At 42.9% G+C, this 17,687-nt stretch overlaps 1 protein-coding gene across 2 annotated transcripts in view; it reads left to right on the plus strand.

The window, feature by feature from the left end:
• The window catches only part of mtcl2 (microtubule crosslinking factor 2), a 122,762-nt gene extending 107,376 nt beyond the window's left edge, over positions 1 to 15,386 (plus strand). For both annotated transcript variants that reach the window (XM_079675149.1, XM_079675148.1), the window contains exons 18-24: positions 8,793 to 8,857; positions 9,019 to 9,148; positions 9,428 to 10,003; positions 10,377 to 10,641; positions 10,789 to 11,007; positions 11,196 to 11,626; positions 12,760 to 15,386. In XM_079675149.1, the coding sequence (XP_079531275.1) occupies positions 8,793 to 8,857; positions 9,019 to 9,148; positions 9,428 to 10,003; positions 10,377 to 10,641; positions 10,789 to 11,007; positions 11,196 to 11,626; positions 12,760 to 12,906 (1,833 nt within the window). In that variant the 3' untranslated portion in view covers positions 12,907 to 15,386. The remainder of the gene's footprint in view (positions 1 to 8,792; positions 8,858 to 9,018; positions 9,149 to 9,427; positions 10,004 to 10,376; positions 10,642 to 10,788; positions 11,008 to 11,195; positions 11,627 to 12,759) is intronic.
• The last annotated feature ends 2,301 nt before the right edge of the window (positions 15,387 to 17,687 follow it).

A 17,687-nucleotide genomic window follows, 5' to 3' on the forward strand; every position in this document is an offset into this window, starting at 1 on the left:
TATTTTAATATAAGAGCATTAAAATACACTAATTACACCTTAGAGCAAGGCAGTCACTTTTTGCCGTTGCGAAAAAGCTTCATATCCCTTTTTCAAAACTATTTGAATATGCTAGAAGAACGCTGGACATAGTTATGCAAATAACAACTGCAGTTGAATAAAAAAAAAATCAAATTTTGAGGGAGTAACACAAAACCTGACATTTAATGCAGATTCTTTGCTGGAAACTTCTTTGTACATGTATTTGTGGCTGTATCACCACTATGGTCATAATAATGTAAGAAAAAGACAAAAAATGCATGTAACTGCTGTGTTAGGGTGGTGTTTTCCTCTCAGGATACTTTGCTGACGTCGACAGTAACCACAGCTGTTAATGCCATAATGTGAGCATGTTTATTATTAAGTTGAGGTCACCAGGAAAACATGGTCTGTCTGATCTGCTGATTATACATGCACAGCGCAGTCACTGCCAAGCTGCTGCATGTCTGGTAGGGAGGAAGAGGGTTACATCAGTGTTTAAAGTGGTCGTTAGTCAGTGGGTTCGTCCATAAATACACACAGAAATTCAGATAAACAGTTAGTAGGTCAGAGCTCCTCCATCATTTCTCCCCTGTCTGCTGCATTTGAGGTTTTCGGTCTGTGGCCTTCTTTGTCCTGCCTTTTTTACCCTCCTTTTCCTTCCTCCTGTGTGTTGACTGAATCCCGTCTCACGCCTTCCATTTGTTGTCCTGCACTGGAAACTGCTATGAGGATGAAGCTCGTCATGGTTGAATTCACTCTGGGTGTCTTGGTCACGCTCTGTCACCCGCAAATCTGATATACTATCTCGACTTCTTGTATGTTATACTGAAGCCAAGCAAATACATCTGACATGCTGTTATAGTGCCCTCATCAGGGCTATTAGTGTAAAAGTAGCTGAATTTGTTTTTAAAGTTAGTTAGACATTAGTCATTGCTATTGATATTGACTTGTCAGATGTTTACTTATAAATCCATTTTGTTCATTTTATTTTTATTTTTAACTGAATGTTTTATTTTTGATGAAATGGGATGTTAGTGTAGATTGGTATACGTTTTCTACTTCTACGTCGAGCACATAAAGCTTAACCAACCAACTGTGTTCAAATTAATATTATTTAACACCCTTTATTATTTAGACCCTCCAGAAAAACGCGGGCCAAAATCCTTAATTATGCGGGCTAAAATCATTGATTATGCGGGCTAAAATCCTTGATTATGCGATAAAAATGCGGGGTTTTTATGTGATTTTATGCGGGGAGATTGCGGGAAGTTGCATAATATGCGGAAAGTTGCGAAATATGCGGAAAGTTGCGAAATATGCGAACAGTTGTGAAATATGCGGGAAGCGGAAAAAAGGTGATTGTTCTCCCGCACCCTGTTACTAGGCTACTACTGAATGAAAGGGAGCACTTTTAAAGAGTTGCTATGATAAACAAGCATACTAGAAGCAAGCTACATCACAGAAAGACACACACACACACACACACACACACACACACACACACACACACACACACACACACACACACACACACACACACACACACACACACACACACACACACACACACACACACCTACCTCCTCCTCATTCTGTTTTCATTTACTCGTTCGTTATCTGACCAGCTTCAATATTGTAGGCTACTCACCTCGTTTCTTGCAACCCTCGAAAGGGTTTTGGAGGTTGAAGCCTCTGTGAGCGTGAGTTGCTTGGCTTTCTTGTCCGCAGCAGAAACCATTTTTGAATGTTTGAGCGAATCGAAGTGGGTATTCACAGTCGATTTCCTTTTATGCTCCAACACACAGTTGCACGGGGTACAGAACAGTTTCCCCCCACTTTCGTGCAAGACATTGGGGTACTGCTTTGCCCGGTCTTTAGCTGAAATGTTCGTGGGTAAATGTGATGGATTCGATTTGTTCATCTTGGTGTGTGAATTCCACACCTTCACACGACGGTGTTTGCCTTCTGTGATGCGCGGGCTGATGATGTTGCGTCATCATCATTACTCGTCAAGGCGAGTTAACTTTTTTATTTTTTTTATCAACTTTGTGTGGAAAAATGCGGGGATTATGCGGCCTTTTGATAAATATGCGGACTTTTAAAAATCTGCGGCATTTTGCTCATTATGCGGGAAATTCTGCGATCGCAGAATCGCGTTTTTCTGGAGGGTCTAATTATTTATGAGAAGATATTATTCAAATATTGTATGCAATTAAACTTTCGGTTTTTACATCGGAATGGTTAAGTTTGCATTTGTATCTGAACTATTTCCATCAATTATTTTTCATTTTTGTAAAAATAAATTCAACAATCTATCCATGATTTTTAAATAATCATTTGCACTATTTAAATAACACTTTCAAGCAAACATTTGAACCATTTATTCATTACTTTTAGCTAATTGATCCCACCACGTGTCCATTTCTTCGACTGTTTTAGATTTCAATTGTTTATCCATGACTCAAAATCAGCGTTAACATGTATCCATTGCTCTTAGCTCCCTATTGTAAATAACCTCTATTAACCAACTGCTTACTGTAGGCTTCTCTGCTTATTGTCTTCAGGTGTTGCAACTGACTTAATATGTACATATATTTGTTCAAAATGAGTTGAGCTATTCCATATTCTTCCCATGTGCCCCCTTGCAAATGCAGAAGTGCCCCCTTGGGTAAGAGCACCTCTGTTTGAGAATCACTGAACTGCAGTAAAGTTAGCTTTGGAGGGGGATTGCAGGTGAAAGTGTATGTGCAAAACTAAGCACATTATCTGCAGATGTCCTTTCCCCCTCTCCACTCTCACAGTGTCTCTTTCCTCTGAGGGGAAATGGTTTCAAAGAGATCCCCTCAAGTGTGAAAGGCACTGACTCAGCATCACTGTGTGTGTGTGTGTGTGTGTGTGTGTGTGTGTGTGTGTGTGTGTGTGTGTGTGTGTGTGTGTGTGTGTGTGTGTGTGTGTGTGTGTGTGTGTGTGTGTGTGTGTGTGTGTGTGTGTGTGTGTGTGTGTGTGTGTGTGTGTGTGTGTGTGTGTGTGTGTGTGTGTGTGTGTGTGTGTGTGTGTGTGTGTGTGTGTGTGTGTGTGTGTGTGTGTGTGTGTGTGTGTGCGCTACTGTATCTGACTACCACAGATTATACTAGACCAGGGGTGCCCAACCTTTTTTGAACCGAGAGCTACTTTTAAAGTTGCCAGTCTGCCGAGATCTAACAGTCCAAATAGAGAGGCGTAGCCATTACTGACAGCCTACTACCAGGAAAATACACACTTCTACTTGTATAAAACTGAGCTTTTTTACGATTAATACTTCATAAAATACTGCAGATCCTTTATCTTACCTCTTTCTAATCTACACACATACCAGTATTTAACAGAAGTTACACAACAGTGTTGTTGATACAGAGTTGGAGTTTATTCACACGTCACATGCTACAGTGGGTAATGTTTTCAAGAAACATTGAACAGTGCTGCCACAAATGACACTGGAAAAAAAGAAAAGACTCTTTCTTTGCCATTATTTAAAAATAGTGTTGCTACAAAAGTATAAATTAGGCTTACTAATAAGACAACTCAGTGCAATAAAAAAGACAACATTAGTAGAATCAAACCCTTTTTTTGTTGCATTTTAGCAGAGTATAAAAAGAAATGCCTTTAAAATAGGATGCAAGCAACACTAGTTCTCATTGATAACACTCCGTTCGATGTCTCACTATGGGATGCGCCTCCCCGCGAATGCCTCAGAAGCATCAATCTCATTACGCCAATCCTGATTGGCTGGTGATCTTGACGACCACGTCAGGGAATCCGCCCACCCTTTAAGTAGCTTGCGCTACGACGCAGCGTCATTCAAACACCTCTTCTTGCTTCAGAGCACATCTCTAAATTTGTAGTAGCCTGGCTAGCTTAACTGTTCATAGACTGAACCACTCTAAGTTAACTTTCGGTCGCCGGACGCTTGCCGGCTAAACTTGCTTCGCATAAGATTAAAATATTTACACACCAGTTAATACTCGATTCTGCACCGCCGTTTTTTAACTGTAAGGGCTTTTGATATATTGAACAGTAACATACCAGTTGTTGTTCCGTCCCTCCAAGTCGACACTCCGGCTATCCAGGATGGACCGTTCTCTTCCTCACACCAGAGGAGACGGAGGCTCTGAGGCTCGACTTTGCAGCTGCGGTTATAAAATATCGAGCACGGACTCACACCAGGTCTGCTCGTCCTGCCTTGGGCTGGAACATGCCCGGAAGGCTATCGACGCCCCCGGTTCATGCGGACACTGTGCCCGCTTCACCATCAAGAGCCTCCGCCGACGGCTAGCGCGCCAAGCTAGCCTGTCGGCAGGAGATCCTTTCATGTCTGGGGATGTGCCGGCCGGGAACCGAGACATGGAGGTAGCCGCCGCGGAGGCTGAGGCTGAGCCTTGCGCTGAGGCTAGCTGGGGCTCCCAGCTGGACCTCACCGTGGTTCCGCTCGCGGAGAATGTCCTGGAGTTGGATTATATAGAGGAAGACGAAGAGGGTGCCTCTGAGTTTCTCTTATCCGACTCAGACGAAGACGAGGAGGCTATTTTCGTCTCATCCGCTCAGGCTGCCAAGCCTGATGCTGTGTCTACTCCTCCGGGCGAAAGCATGCCAGCTTCGCCCCGTCTCAGCATGGACTTGCAAGCCGTGTGTCAACGCGCTGCGTCCAGGCTGGACATCCCCTGGCCTGAAGTAGCAAAGGGGACCACTAGGTCTCGCTACGAGGGGAAGAATTTGCCACAGGCTGCAAGGATGGCAAGACGGCTTCTCCCAGTTCAGAAGTAAGTCCCCGATCCAGGGAGCTTCCTCTTTGGATTTCGAGGGCATGGAGAAACTCGGCTTGCTTCGCATGCCTCCTATGGAGCCGCTTGTTGCAGCCCACCTCCAACCGCGGCTGTCTTCGGCGTTTAACAGGAACCCCACACTGCCGACAAAAGCAGATCGTTTTCAGTCAGCAATGACCGAACGGGCTTACAAAGCGGCGGCTTTGTCTGTCAGGGCGCTCAATATCTCATCGATGCTGACTGCTTACCAAGCAGAGCTGTGCGAAGACATGACAAATAAACCTGAGCCTGCTGTGTGGGATGAAATTACCGCCATCACGGACATTTGCCTCCGCGTGCAGCGCTGTGCGGTCCAAGCCACGGGTAAGTCGCTTGGGATGATGGTGGTGCAGGAGAAAGCCAGGTGGCTTAACCTGACGAACCTACCAGACCGGGAGAAAGAGGACGTTTTGGACATGCCAATTGTCCCCGAAGGCCTATTTGGCACTGCTCTGGCTTCGATGCAGCAGCGGTGTGAGGCCAAGAAAAGAGAAGACAAGGCTCTCCAGCTCTGTCTTCCCCGGAAGGTCCAGCCGCCACCTCCGACGGCCCCGCGACAGACCTTCGCTCAGGCTGCCTCACGACCCTCCCAATTTAAGATCCCAAAACGGAAAAAAGCCTCAGCCCGCCCCGGGTCCCCCATCCAGGCATGAGGCGAGGACGAGCTGGCAAAGAAAGTCCCCAGCTCCGAAAGCGGCTTTTGGTCATCAGGCGAGGAAGAAAAAGAGAGCGGCCTGACAGCCTTCCCTCCTCTCCTCGGTGGAAGAGCTGGAAGTTCCCTGTTCTCCAGATCCACCTGTTCTGCGCTGGACTGTGCTTCCGGAGGCCATCCATGCCCCCAACTCCCCGTCGCCTCGTGTGATGTCCAAACGACATCCGGTTCGCACCATGGGGAACGTGGACTTTAATTGGAGACAGCAGGTTCTGCTGCCCGTCTAAGTCACACAAGCACATGTCCACGTTTTTCAATAAAGCATATTCCACTGTCGTTCTCTCCAGTTACACATGCTGGCACGCAAACTGATACTATGGAGCTGCGGCCGTCTCCTTTCTCTGAGAGCAACACAGGTAGCCGGGGTGATGAACCTCGGAGCGGATCTGTTGTCCAGAGGTGCACCACTATATGCAGATTGGACTCTACATCCAACAATTGTGAGTCAGTTGTGGATATGTTACGGCCGAGCCGCGGTAGATCTGTTCGCGTCAAAATAAAACACTTAGTGTCAGCTGTTCTTTTCAATGCGCTGTCTAAACTCACCGTTAGGCGTGCTCGCGCACGCTTGGCCACCGGTCCTTCTGTACGCTTTCCCACCCCTGGCTGTAATACCTCCGACTCTGGCCAGAGTGAGAGAGCATCGCCACACGCTGATCCTGATAGCTCGGCACTGGCCTGCAATGTATTGGCTGGCGGAGATATATCCGCTGCTGTGCGGGCAGCCGCGGCAGCTCCCGCTACGCAGGGACATACTGTCTCAGGCGGGGGGGACGATTTTTCACCCACACCCGGAACGCCTGGCACTATGGGCCTGGCCCGTGAGTGGTATAATTTGAGTACAGTGGGGCTTCCTCAGAAGGTGATAAACACTATTCAGAGTGCAAGGGCTTCCTTCACCAGGTCTCTTTATGACTGTAAGTGGAGGGTGTTTGAGGAGTGGTGCCTCCAAAAGGGACACGTCTCAATGTCCTGTCAGGGTGATTTTATCATTTCTACAGGACTTGATTGATAAACACAGAGGTTTCTCTACGATTAAAGTGTACCTGGCTGCTATTGCTGCATGCCACGTGGGTTTTGAGGGAAAGACGGCTAGCCAACATCCCTTGGTCTGCCGTTTTATGAAAGGGGCTCGCAGGCTCCTCCCTGTTTCCAGGTCACTGGTGCCCTTATGGGAATTGGCAGTGGTTTTAGATGGGCTCACTTGACCTCCATTTGAACCCCTGGAAGAAGCTGACATGAAACACCTGTCACTGAAGACAGTGCTGTTACTGGCTCTGGCATCTGCCAAGCGAGTCAGTGACATTCATGCGCTCTCTGTACACCCTTCATGCACTCAGTTTGCCCCGGGACAAACAAGAGTGTTGCTGAAGCCCAACCCTGCTTTTGTGCCCAAGGTGGTTGGTTCATGCACCCCCATTGACATTGCGGCATTTCCTTCACCGTTGTGTTCTTCTAGAGAAAAGCGGACGAATTTACTGTGCCCAGTTTGTGCCTTGCGCACCTATATGGACTCTCCCACTGGATTGTGGAAGCAATAGCTCTGGCTTATACGAGTCAGGGTTTGCAGGCACCAACGGGCCTGCATGCTCATTCTACTCGTGGCCTGGCTACGTCCTGGGCTTTGTTCAAGGGTGTTTCAGTCCAGGGCATTTGTGCAGCAGCGAGCTGGTCTTCACCCCTCACTTTTGTCAGTTTTTACAGATTGGATGTCTCTGCTCCAAGTGTGGCACATGCAGTGCTGGGCCCCGTGTTGGGACAGAGTTCTACCTGTTGAATACTGATCTTTGGTGATTTTCGAGATAAGCATGTCTAGCAATACGGGAGTCTCAATATCCCATAGTGAGACATCGAACGGAGTGTTATGAATGAGATCTATAGGTTACTAACGTAACCCCAGTTCTCAGAGTAACATGAAGTGAGATGTCTCACCAGACAGCCCTTCTTGCTGAGGCGAAGCGAGAAGAGGTGTTTATTTTGAATGAAGCTGCGTCGTAGCGCAAGCTACTTAAAGGGTGGGCGGATTCCCTGACGTGGTTGTCAAGATCACCAGCCAATCAGGATTGGCGTAATGAGATTGATGCTTCTGAGGCATTCGCGGGGGGGCGCATCCCATAGTGAGACATCTCACTTCATGTTACTCTGAGAACTGGGGTTACGTTAGTAACCTATAGTTTCTTAACCTGAATTGATAATAGACTATAATCAATTTAAACAGAACAGATCTTAATGTTTGCATTCTTATACCATTTTGTATAATAATTATAATGAATAAGTTCAAACAAACTAAAACTTACAGCTGATTAATAACGGTATCTAACTTGAGTTTTTATTATATATATTGAAATGCTACTGTTATTTTTACTGTCCCCCAAGAATGCTTCTTTCACAACTTCGCCGTCTTTGAAAGACTTATATGTGTTTCGCAAGAACGTGACTGACACGATAAGATGCTATGGTAGCAGCCTTGCTCTTGTTGTTGGGCCTGGTGAAAATGGACTGCTGTGCATTTAGCTGTCCTTTCAGGTCCCTCCCCTTTTGGGAGCGTAGGGCAGGATTAGGAGGGAATTCCATCACGTAGCGTTTGTGCACTGTTTTGAAATGCCGCTCCTAAATTACCCTTCTTCGATAAAGCCACGCTCGCAATGCAGATGAGACAGATGGACATTGAATTGGAATAGATAAAAAAATAATCATCCTCCCACTCAGAGTGAAAATTATATATTTTGGGCTTTTTTGCTTCTGCCATAATTGCAGTCTTGTGTATGTGCGGACTGTCACTCCTGTTGACACGGACAACGTCAGCAAAATAGTGCCCCCACTGCCCACCAGCCACGCCCCGACACATGGGGTCACGCCTGCTAATCACAAAGCTTTGATACGTTCAAGTGCATTATTCTGGCCCAGGAAGATTATGTTATAGGACATTAACGATAAACCAGAATATTGTTGTTCTATTTTTAGACACATCTCGCGATCGACTGGTTGGGCACCTCGGTACTAGACAGTCTCCTCTTCCTCGTGCCAACACAGCTTTAGAGGAAGTGGAGGGCAACGTAAGGAATGTGTCCACAGTGGATGTCTTCCAGCGTGTGTGTAGGAAGGCAAAATGCTACAAGAACAATTTGTACAAATGATGCAGGCCTTTTACTTTGCTAATAAGCTACTTAAGTATTCTGTGGTTTCCTTTTTACTGAGTGTTTTTTCTTTTGTCTTCTCAGTCAAAGTCATTAGGCGGCGAGACCTCTGCAGACACAGGAGTCACTAATGGAACAGGATCGCCAAGGTAACAATTACCAACAAGACCTTACATTACTTAGGTTAAAATTAACCCCTAACATGTGGAAGAAATCAGAACATTTCTAAAATAGTGTTATAATTATTGTGTTGTATGTGACATTGCTTCTCTTTTCTCATAAACTCCTTCTTACTCTTTAAAATCAAAAGATACAAATCCACATCAGAGCTTGCCAGTGCAGAAGTCGACGGATTAGCCAATCAGGAGCAGAGGATCCAGTTTGTAGTCCCTTCTCTTGGTGACCTCACCAGGAAGAATTGGACCTACCTGACCAATGAGGTGAATTATTTGATTTTAAATGTTGAGTTTTTGTTTGTATTTCTTTACTTCTATATATTATTATATACAACACAAGTAAAACAAAGATTGATTACATTTTATATCATATCAAAAAATATTAATTTGTAAACCATATACTCATATATAACATTGAGACATTCATTATTAAAGCTAATTAACTTAGCTAAAATAGTTGCAATATTGTCCCCATCCCTTATAAAAACTGCATATTACAAATTATAATGATTTCATCCCATTTCCCTTTTGTCCCTGCTCCAGACCCCAGAGGTTGGGGACACCTGTAAGACCTGGGACGGCCCCAGCGGCTCCTGCAGCAGCTTGGTGGGATCAGAGCTGGATCTGGAGTCGGTCCAGAGGAGCCACACGGCCCCGGACCGCACCGGCATCCGGATCTACTACAGCCCCCCTGCTGTACGACGCATGGAACACCACCGGAGGAGCCAGGAGGCCACAGAGCCTCAGCAGGCCCAGAACGGGAGCTCTGACCTGGGAGTGGCGGGCCCGGATCTAGGCATGGCTCTGGAGGAAACCGTTGAGATTCAGCAGCAACAACCTTCACCCTCCTTCTCGTCCTCCTACGAGCAGTGGCTGAGCTCGCTGTCCAAGCAGCACAGGGAGCTGCTGGAGAGCAGAAGTGGCTCTATCGCCGGTTCGATCCCCAGCAACAGTAGCTCAGTTGATGGAATGACACCCTCGTCTGCTTTCCATGGTCTGGAGATCGGGGAGATTTCAGCCAACTTGAGTGATGACATGAAGGAGATGACCAACTGTGTCCGCCAGGCCATTCGCTCGTCCTCTCTGGAGAGGAAATCCACCAAGGAACCCGGAAGCCAGGTAGTTTCCTCTTTTTTAGTAGAAAAAAAACTATTTTTTAATCAAACAAAAATCTGTTGAAACATAGCTTTTTCTAAAAGTTTATTTGTATTTTATTTTATTGCAATTTTTTTAGGGCAATATCTTATTTAGAACCTGGTTACATTAGTTTGTAAAAAGAATACTGGAAACGTCTTTAAAATATGCAACAACACTGTCAGATGTCACTAAGTAATTAGAAGATTTTGCAGTATACTAACACATTAATTATCTAGTGTACATTTAAGGAGAAATCATCATATTCTGAATCATTTCTCTTCAATAGCTGTTCTTTGTTGTTTTTTTCCCTGTCTCAACGCCTAACATTCTCCCCCATTTTCATTTCTCCCTCCAGGCGATGGGCATGTCCACCCGGTCCACGCAGACTGCCACACAGTACGTAAGCATCGGGCTTCAAACCGACATCCTTCCAGGCAGCAGAGTGGTGGGTTTACACTCCAAATCCTGGTCTCCTCGCCCCTTGCCGACAACCAACTCGCTAGCATCCGCCAGAACCCGGCAGATATCCACCTCCCTGGATAAAGTTCACAGCCGCATCGATAGACCATGCTGTTCACCAAAGTATGGATCCCCGAAACTACAACGCAGAGTGTCTTCTGGTAATTACACTTTGTCCTCTAAGCTTTGGTTTTAGAGTCAGAGAGCCTTTAATCAAAATTATTGAATCACCATTGATATGCTTCATAGATATTCCATGTTAGTACTTTTGTTTGAGAGAAAGAGACATCCATCTGTTGTGTTTTTAGGCTCCACTTCCAGACTGGATGGGAGTACCTCCTCCAGGGACCGCAGCCTGTGGAGCCTCCAGCAGAGATCCCTGAGTGGAGGCGGAGGCTCTGCCTGGGCTCGCTCCACCACCACCCGGGACAGCCCCGTGCTGAACGGCCTGAATGATGGCCTCTCTAGCCTCTTCAGCTTGGTGGAGCACACTGGAAGCACAGAGTCGCTCTGGAGGGGGGATGGAGGTAAGATTAAAGAGACAAATAAAACCATGACTGCATGAGTACAACATTCCCAACCTTGCTTTGACATCTAAAGTCTCTATTCTCTATGTAATGCTGCTGACAGCACAAGCATGCCTCCAGAATTAAATGTGTCTTATTATTTATGAAAATAATTATAATACCTGCCTTGGATCCGTGTTTTCATTTAGGAGCCAGCCAGGGAGCCAGTCCAGCACGGCTGCCTGCTGCAGCGGGGAAACCCACTGCTGTGCCAGTCTCTACATGTGACCCCGGCCCTCAGCGGTACGGAGGCCTGGTCCAGGAGTTCTTTAGGAACGTCTGTAGCAGCCGTGGCCAGGGAGCAGTCACCCTGCCTGGAGAGAGACCACTAAGAGACTCCAATGGCAGTCTCGGAGGTCCGAGTGTCTTGGGTAGTTTTGGCGGCATTGATGAACCTAAACCAGAGTGCGTGTCGGCCGGGGTTGGAGGAATCGTTGCGCTGAACGGAAGCAACGACAATGTGACCCGGATCGTCAATAAGAGGTTTATGAGACAGTCAACCGGGGAGGAGATGATCAATATCATGGGAGGAGGAAAGGAATTGATGAGCAACACGGGGGCTGCAGGAACTGTGACGGAGGTGAGGCCGTTTGAAATGCGCTTATGTTTTAAACTGACCATAACATTGGTTTTGCTCCTTTCAGCCCCTTTACATTGAATACCATTTACTTAACATTACAGCTCTTTATTTGCAAAGGACTGATCTAGGTTGTAATCATTTGTGTGTATTCTTCCTACTGTTCCAGTAAACAAAGAACGTTTTTTGAAAACCACGCTTTAAAGGGGACCTATCATGCAAAATGCACTTTTTGATATTTTTTTTTACATAAATATGTGTCCCCGGTGTGTCAGGGAACTCACGCAGCGTCAGAAAATAACCTCACCCAAATCTCTAAAAACGGGGGTACAACGGTGCCCAACTTTTTTGGACGTAATATGGTCGGTGTTTACATTAGCATCGCTAACACTCAGAGCTAACCTGTACTGGAGAGCATGTGTGTGTATGTTAAAAAAGGAACTCACCTTGTGGTATAACCGGCAAGAGAGAAAGCCTTTGAGCTCCATACTGTTTCAGAAATAATCCTTGATAATCCATGATATGGCGTTTCATCACGGCAGTATTTAGTTTAGACAGTAGCTGCCGGGTCCCGCATGAGCTCAGCCCCCCTCCTTTTTCTTTTTTTATCAATCTTTTTAAAGCTTTATACCCAGAATCAGCACTTTTGAAACAGGAAGTGAAATAGAGGGATATGAGGCATGGCTAGAAGGGGTGATCTGTTTGGTATTTTGAGCAAAACACTTCATAGACATGTTTTTTATATATTTTTATATATCTGAGACCTATGCTATTGCCTAAAAATAGCATGATTGGTGACCTTTAAAGTTCTCAAATTTGTTCTGATTTCCATTAAAATGCCAATAGGTTCCATTCACTTTTGTACACTATGATATTTAATTTGACTCTTCCACAGCTAGTTTTGTATTTATTATTTATCTTGATGTTGCATGATTATCCCCAATTTGAGTCTTAAATATTAAAAATACTACTTGCAATAATTTGAATGTATAGGAGAAATAGCAGTGTAATTTGTAAGCCTTCTGTCAACATCATCATTGCGCCCAACAATTATATATAATATTGTCATCAATCCCAGTGGTGTGGTATTTGATTCTTCCTTTTTTAAAGCTCAGTCAAATCTTTCCATTTCCCAGGATGCACCTTGTGACTGTGCTGCCCAATCTTCCTGCCCCGCTCGACCATCGAGAGCAACAACCCGCCATTCGCTCGGCCAGTGCAAGCACCGCCCACAAGAGTCTCCTGCAGCACCAGAGGAGAAGAGTGACACCTGCAACGAGTGATGTCACTCCTACTGCCACATCTAAAGACCACACACACGCACAATCATCCTGATTCTTCACAAACACTATACAACACTGCCATAAAATCCCACTTTTTCTCACAACTGCATGTACATACACACCTCCAACCACCTGCCACACAGGTGCACTGCCAAACATTACACATACCTGAGCACCTCTAGCACAGACTGCCCCACAAAGCCACTGCCAAATTCACACAACATCCACTAACTAACACATAACCCAGGCAATTATTTCACTTGTCTTGGACTGTACATTTTCTGATGCCAAGGACAGGGAGGACCAAAACTCCAACCCAGCAACAGGTCCAACCATCACAAAACTACCAGCAGGGCATAAAACATAAACACACACATTTATAATCTGATACATTTGACTCAACAAGAACTCAACGAAATGAAATTAATGTCTTTCAAGTAAAATTCTGATGTCAAGACTGGATGTACTAACCTCCCCAACCCTAATTAACAGAATGACAGGAAATAAAAATGGTCAGTTTTGAAATGGAAAAAACATGGAAAGTAGCCATGTCAGAGTTATAGATAAGCAATGAAAAAGTGCTGGATATCTCCAATGATTTCTCTCTGACCCTTGGCATTAACACACATGCTTGGCCGGGAGAATCAATTAAGCCTTTTTGATTGATTAGCACAATAACATTCTAGCAAGAAAAAAAACGCCACCTCTTGAAGACATCTGTTCCAGTTGCAGACTAGTATTTGAATGTTCTTTTATTACAGTTGATAAAAGGACAAACTCCACTTCTATTTGACTGCAAATCCCAGCATGATAAGACTGGGACATCGTTGATGGATTTTTGGACTTGTAAGCTCTATAAAGGCTGATTTGAGTGGACTTCCTAACATTGTTGTTTGGTAACAGACCTTAACAAAAAGCAGAGCTCCTCAGGCGGGTTTATTTTTAACTTTCCTACGTGTTCCCAGAATAGCTTTGGCCAGAAATACGGGGATGTTTTGTGGCACTGTAGCCATGGATTCAATCTTTTAGATGTAAGAATAATTTCTTCAAACGTGTTACACTCCAGATGTTGATTGGGAAAATAATTGTTTTATATGTTTTGAGATATTGAGATTCCTCTTATAACCATTGATGATCTGACAAATACAGTCCTACAGCACATTACAGTTGGTTATACTTTCTGATCGATTGGAAGTTTAACCATAAACCCAATCTGTGATTTAGTAAATCAAGATTTCGCTTGGCATTGGATAGAGATGCACTAATATCACTGTTTTAACATATAGTACCAGTTTTTCAGAGTGCCTCAAACATTTCTTTGGTTTATGCTACACAAGTCCAAACCAACAAATTAAATGTATTCCATTTCTGTTGAAAAAGTACAGAAAAAGAACACTACATTTTCATGTCACATGTGACTTTTAGAACCATATTAACATAATTGGGAAATTATTTAATAACAGTAATAATATCGACTTGATATCCATCAACTTTATTTGTGCATTCTTACAATCTGTGCTACCAGGGATCAGATATGAAGCGTGTCCAAATTCAAAATTCTAATATACCATAGCTTAGAAACGTAAGTTAACTCTAAACAGTGTCCAAGTAGAATTCAGTCAATGCATTCCTTTTATAACAGTCTTTATCAGATGTGTGTGTTACTTTATGTGCATTTAATGATTACATTCCCAGCAATCAGGTGAACCAGTGCATAATTTCTAGGTCTAGTAAGGAGATAGTTAAAACTTCCTCTTCAATCTTCTCTCACCCACAACTGTCCTTGTGTTACTACTAGACAGACGGCGCCCCTACTTTATGAAATATATTCGCAGTTTGAAAATGTAGCGTCATAATGTATTCTTGGTTAAAAAGCTAAGAGCTATGACTGTCCATCTGCAGCCACAGTAGTAGTTACTGAACGTTTTTACTTTACTTGATTTATTTAATTTGGTATTTTCAAATTGTAAATGTATGTCCTTTACGTACATGGCAGTCGAATCCAATATGCCTTTAGTAGGCTGTCTGCACTCTTAAAAGAAAATATGGGAAAGAAATAAAAGGCCTAAAAATATATAACATGGGAACAGACACAAAAGGCATTGGTGAATTAAAACCCTAAAAAATACAGTTAACTGAAAACAATCATATTTTATTCTCTTATGTCTTTGTTATCCATGTAGTTATATTTCTAATCAATCAACAGAAATTCAAAGTGCCTGTCAGATTACCTACCACATTCAAACTGGACTCCATGTAGACATACAAACAAACCCAGCATGTTCTTTTTTTCAATGGGTAAAATGGTTTTTCTGCACATAATTGCGATCATGCTGTATTAAAGCTACAATTAAGTACTGTACCAAGGTGCGATGACATAATGGCTTACAGGTAATGAGGATAAAGTATACATGTATGGTCTTTTTTATACCAAGGGTTATTGTACTTCTGGAAATTAAATTATTTTTTTGTTCATTTTATATGGATACTTTTGCTGATTTATTGCGCTAATGTTTCTATATTCTTTCTATTTGGTTATCATGGTGCTACTTTTTGTAAATTCTGCTGTGATCTATTTGAATATGTCTCTTCCACTGTCTGTGGTAAGCTAAAGTCCAGCATTTCTCCTTTTCTGAACACCATTCAATGATTCAGCAGTTTAAAATAGGGCATTACAGTAACAGTGCAAATAACACAGTGAGGAAAACCCACAGCCTAAATACTGCTGTCTGTCTCCACTGTGGCCCTCACTAATGGTAGAAAAACAACCGACTGAAACCATTCGCTTCTTCAAAAGCTTCTTGCCACAGGAATAGACTGTCTGATTTTTTACCCAAATTATACAGGTTGTTTTAGCTAAGCAATCTCATGAAATCATATAACCTAATTTAAAGACTTCCATGCGACCCAAAATAACACAGTTTATAATGTTTAGTACACATTAATTCCTTTCTTCATACTACAATGATATTTTTCAAATGAATAACCACATCTGGTGTAGTCACGGAAGAGAAAATAATTGATAAGCTAAAACTTAGCTCGCAAACAAGCTAACAGGTTCACTTTGCAAATCAGCTACAGTGACTTGCCAACTATTTTTCCTGCTCAGTTTACTGATCTTAAAGCCTAATCCACCTTGCTGCCCCTTAATATGGTGGCTATGTTTTCAACAAAGATATATTTAACTAGTTGGCTAGATGTTCTGCTTCTGTTTGGCGCTAACATAGTTAGCTGTTTGTATTTCCTGCAAACAGCTATGTATGCTAACACAGTCAACGAGGTCTGGCACATTGTACCATACCAAAATCCAAATGACCAACAAAGCTGATCCATATGTAGTGTACAAGCAGAACTTAAAAAAAAAAAAAATATATAAGCATAAGAACACGTCAACATTTGTAAACAAACCCTGTATAAAACAAACAATTTACATAAGTTTTGGCAATGATACATTTCACATTTTTGACAAAAATTAAACACTAATGCTAAAGCTATTTCCACAAATGACAGGACAAACTGCATGTCAAGACAGCATTTAGCTCTCAAGCTAACCACCATGTTATCAATAACTTTCAGAAGAAGTTATTCAGTGTCATAAGAGAGAAATCAGATACAACCCATCTGGGCTACCAGATCTTTGCCAAAAATCTCAGAATACAGTAGAAACGAAAGCCCAAAAAAGCTTGTGAAGCTGACAACAGTAGAGAGTGGCTGCAGTCCAATAATGGCTCTAATGTTAGGTTTTGCACCATTCCTTCTTTTTGGATACAATTATGAATCTGGAGGAAGCAATTAACCGTTGATCAATAGCTGTAAAAACAATCAATGGGACTTAATGTGAAATATACCAACAAAGAAAAAGCACAAACCTGGAACAAATTACCATTTTTGAAAATACCCCAATGAAAGTTATTCGAGAAATGTTGTCAGCATTCACTTAAACAATTGTGACATATTGATCATTTATAATTTCAATACAAATATTTAATCAGTGATAGAGAAATGTAACTTCTAATATAGTGTGCATTGATCTTTAAAATATTTGGTTCCAGTTCCGGGGCCTGATTGTTATTATTTATTCTCACTGTTATTGATAAGGTCACTTTGTGCCTTTTCTCTACAAAGATGTCTTGGTTAATTAAAAATCTTATTTTTCTGCAAATATTTTGCTACATCTAAGTACAAACTTGATGATGATTAATTACAACTGGAGTTAAGATCGTCTTTATTTATTGTTTTGCAGTAGGTGATTACTGCTGTGTTTACATTAATCTTCAATGGTTGCTCATCTTAATACATTCTGATGGACAATACGTGTGGCAAGCCAATAAGGGATCTCAGATTGAGGAAAACAGAAGGCTTTGCTTTAGAATGAGTTTTGCCTCATTTTTGTGTAACCAGACCTCCAAATTGTTGAAATGTGGACAGAGGTTATGCTTTGGTCAAATCTTTTAGCCAACCTCCACTGTTTATTCTTTTGCTGTTATTGCAGAGTGGAGCAAAGGCCTGTATTTTTGACTCATGATACGTTAGACTGTTCCAGTAAATGTTCAGGTTGTGGTGAAACCGCCACTGTTGTTTTGATGCTGGGTTCATGTCATAGTGCAAAACATAGTCATAGTGCAAAACACTATGGAACAATAGTTTTTTAACTTATAAAAACAGATTATAATTAGTCTGTGTTATTAAACGTCCTCCTATAGAACATCAGATGTGACATATCATTGCTGGAAATGCACCTCAGAGCTCCAACTGGTGTTTACTATAACAGATGAATTTTC

This window comes from Notothenia rossii (assembly GCF_949606895.1).
Source record: "Notothenia rossii genome assembly, chromosome: 4".
Taxonomy (NCBI): Eukaryota; Metazoa; Chordata; class Actinopteri; order Perciformes; family Nototheniidae; genus Notothenia; species Notothenia rossii.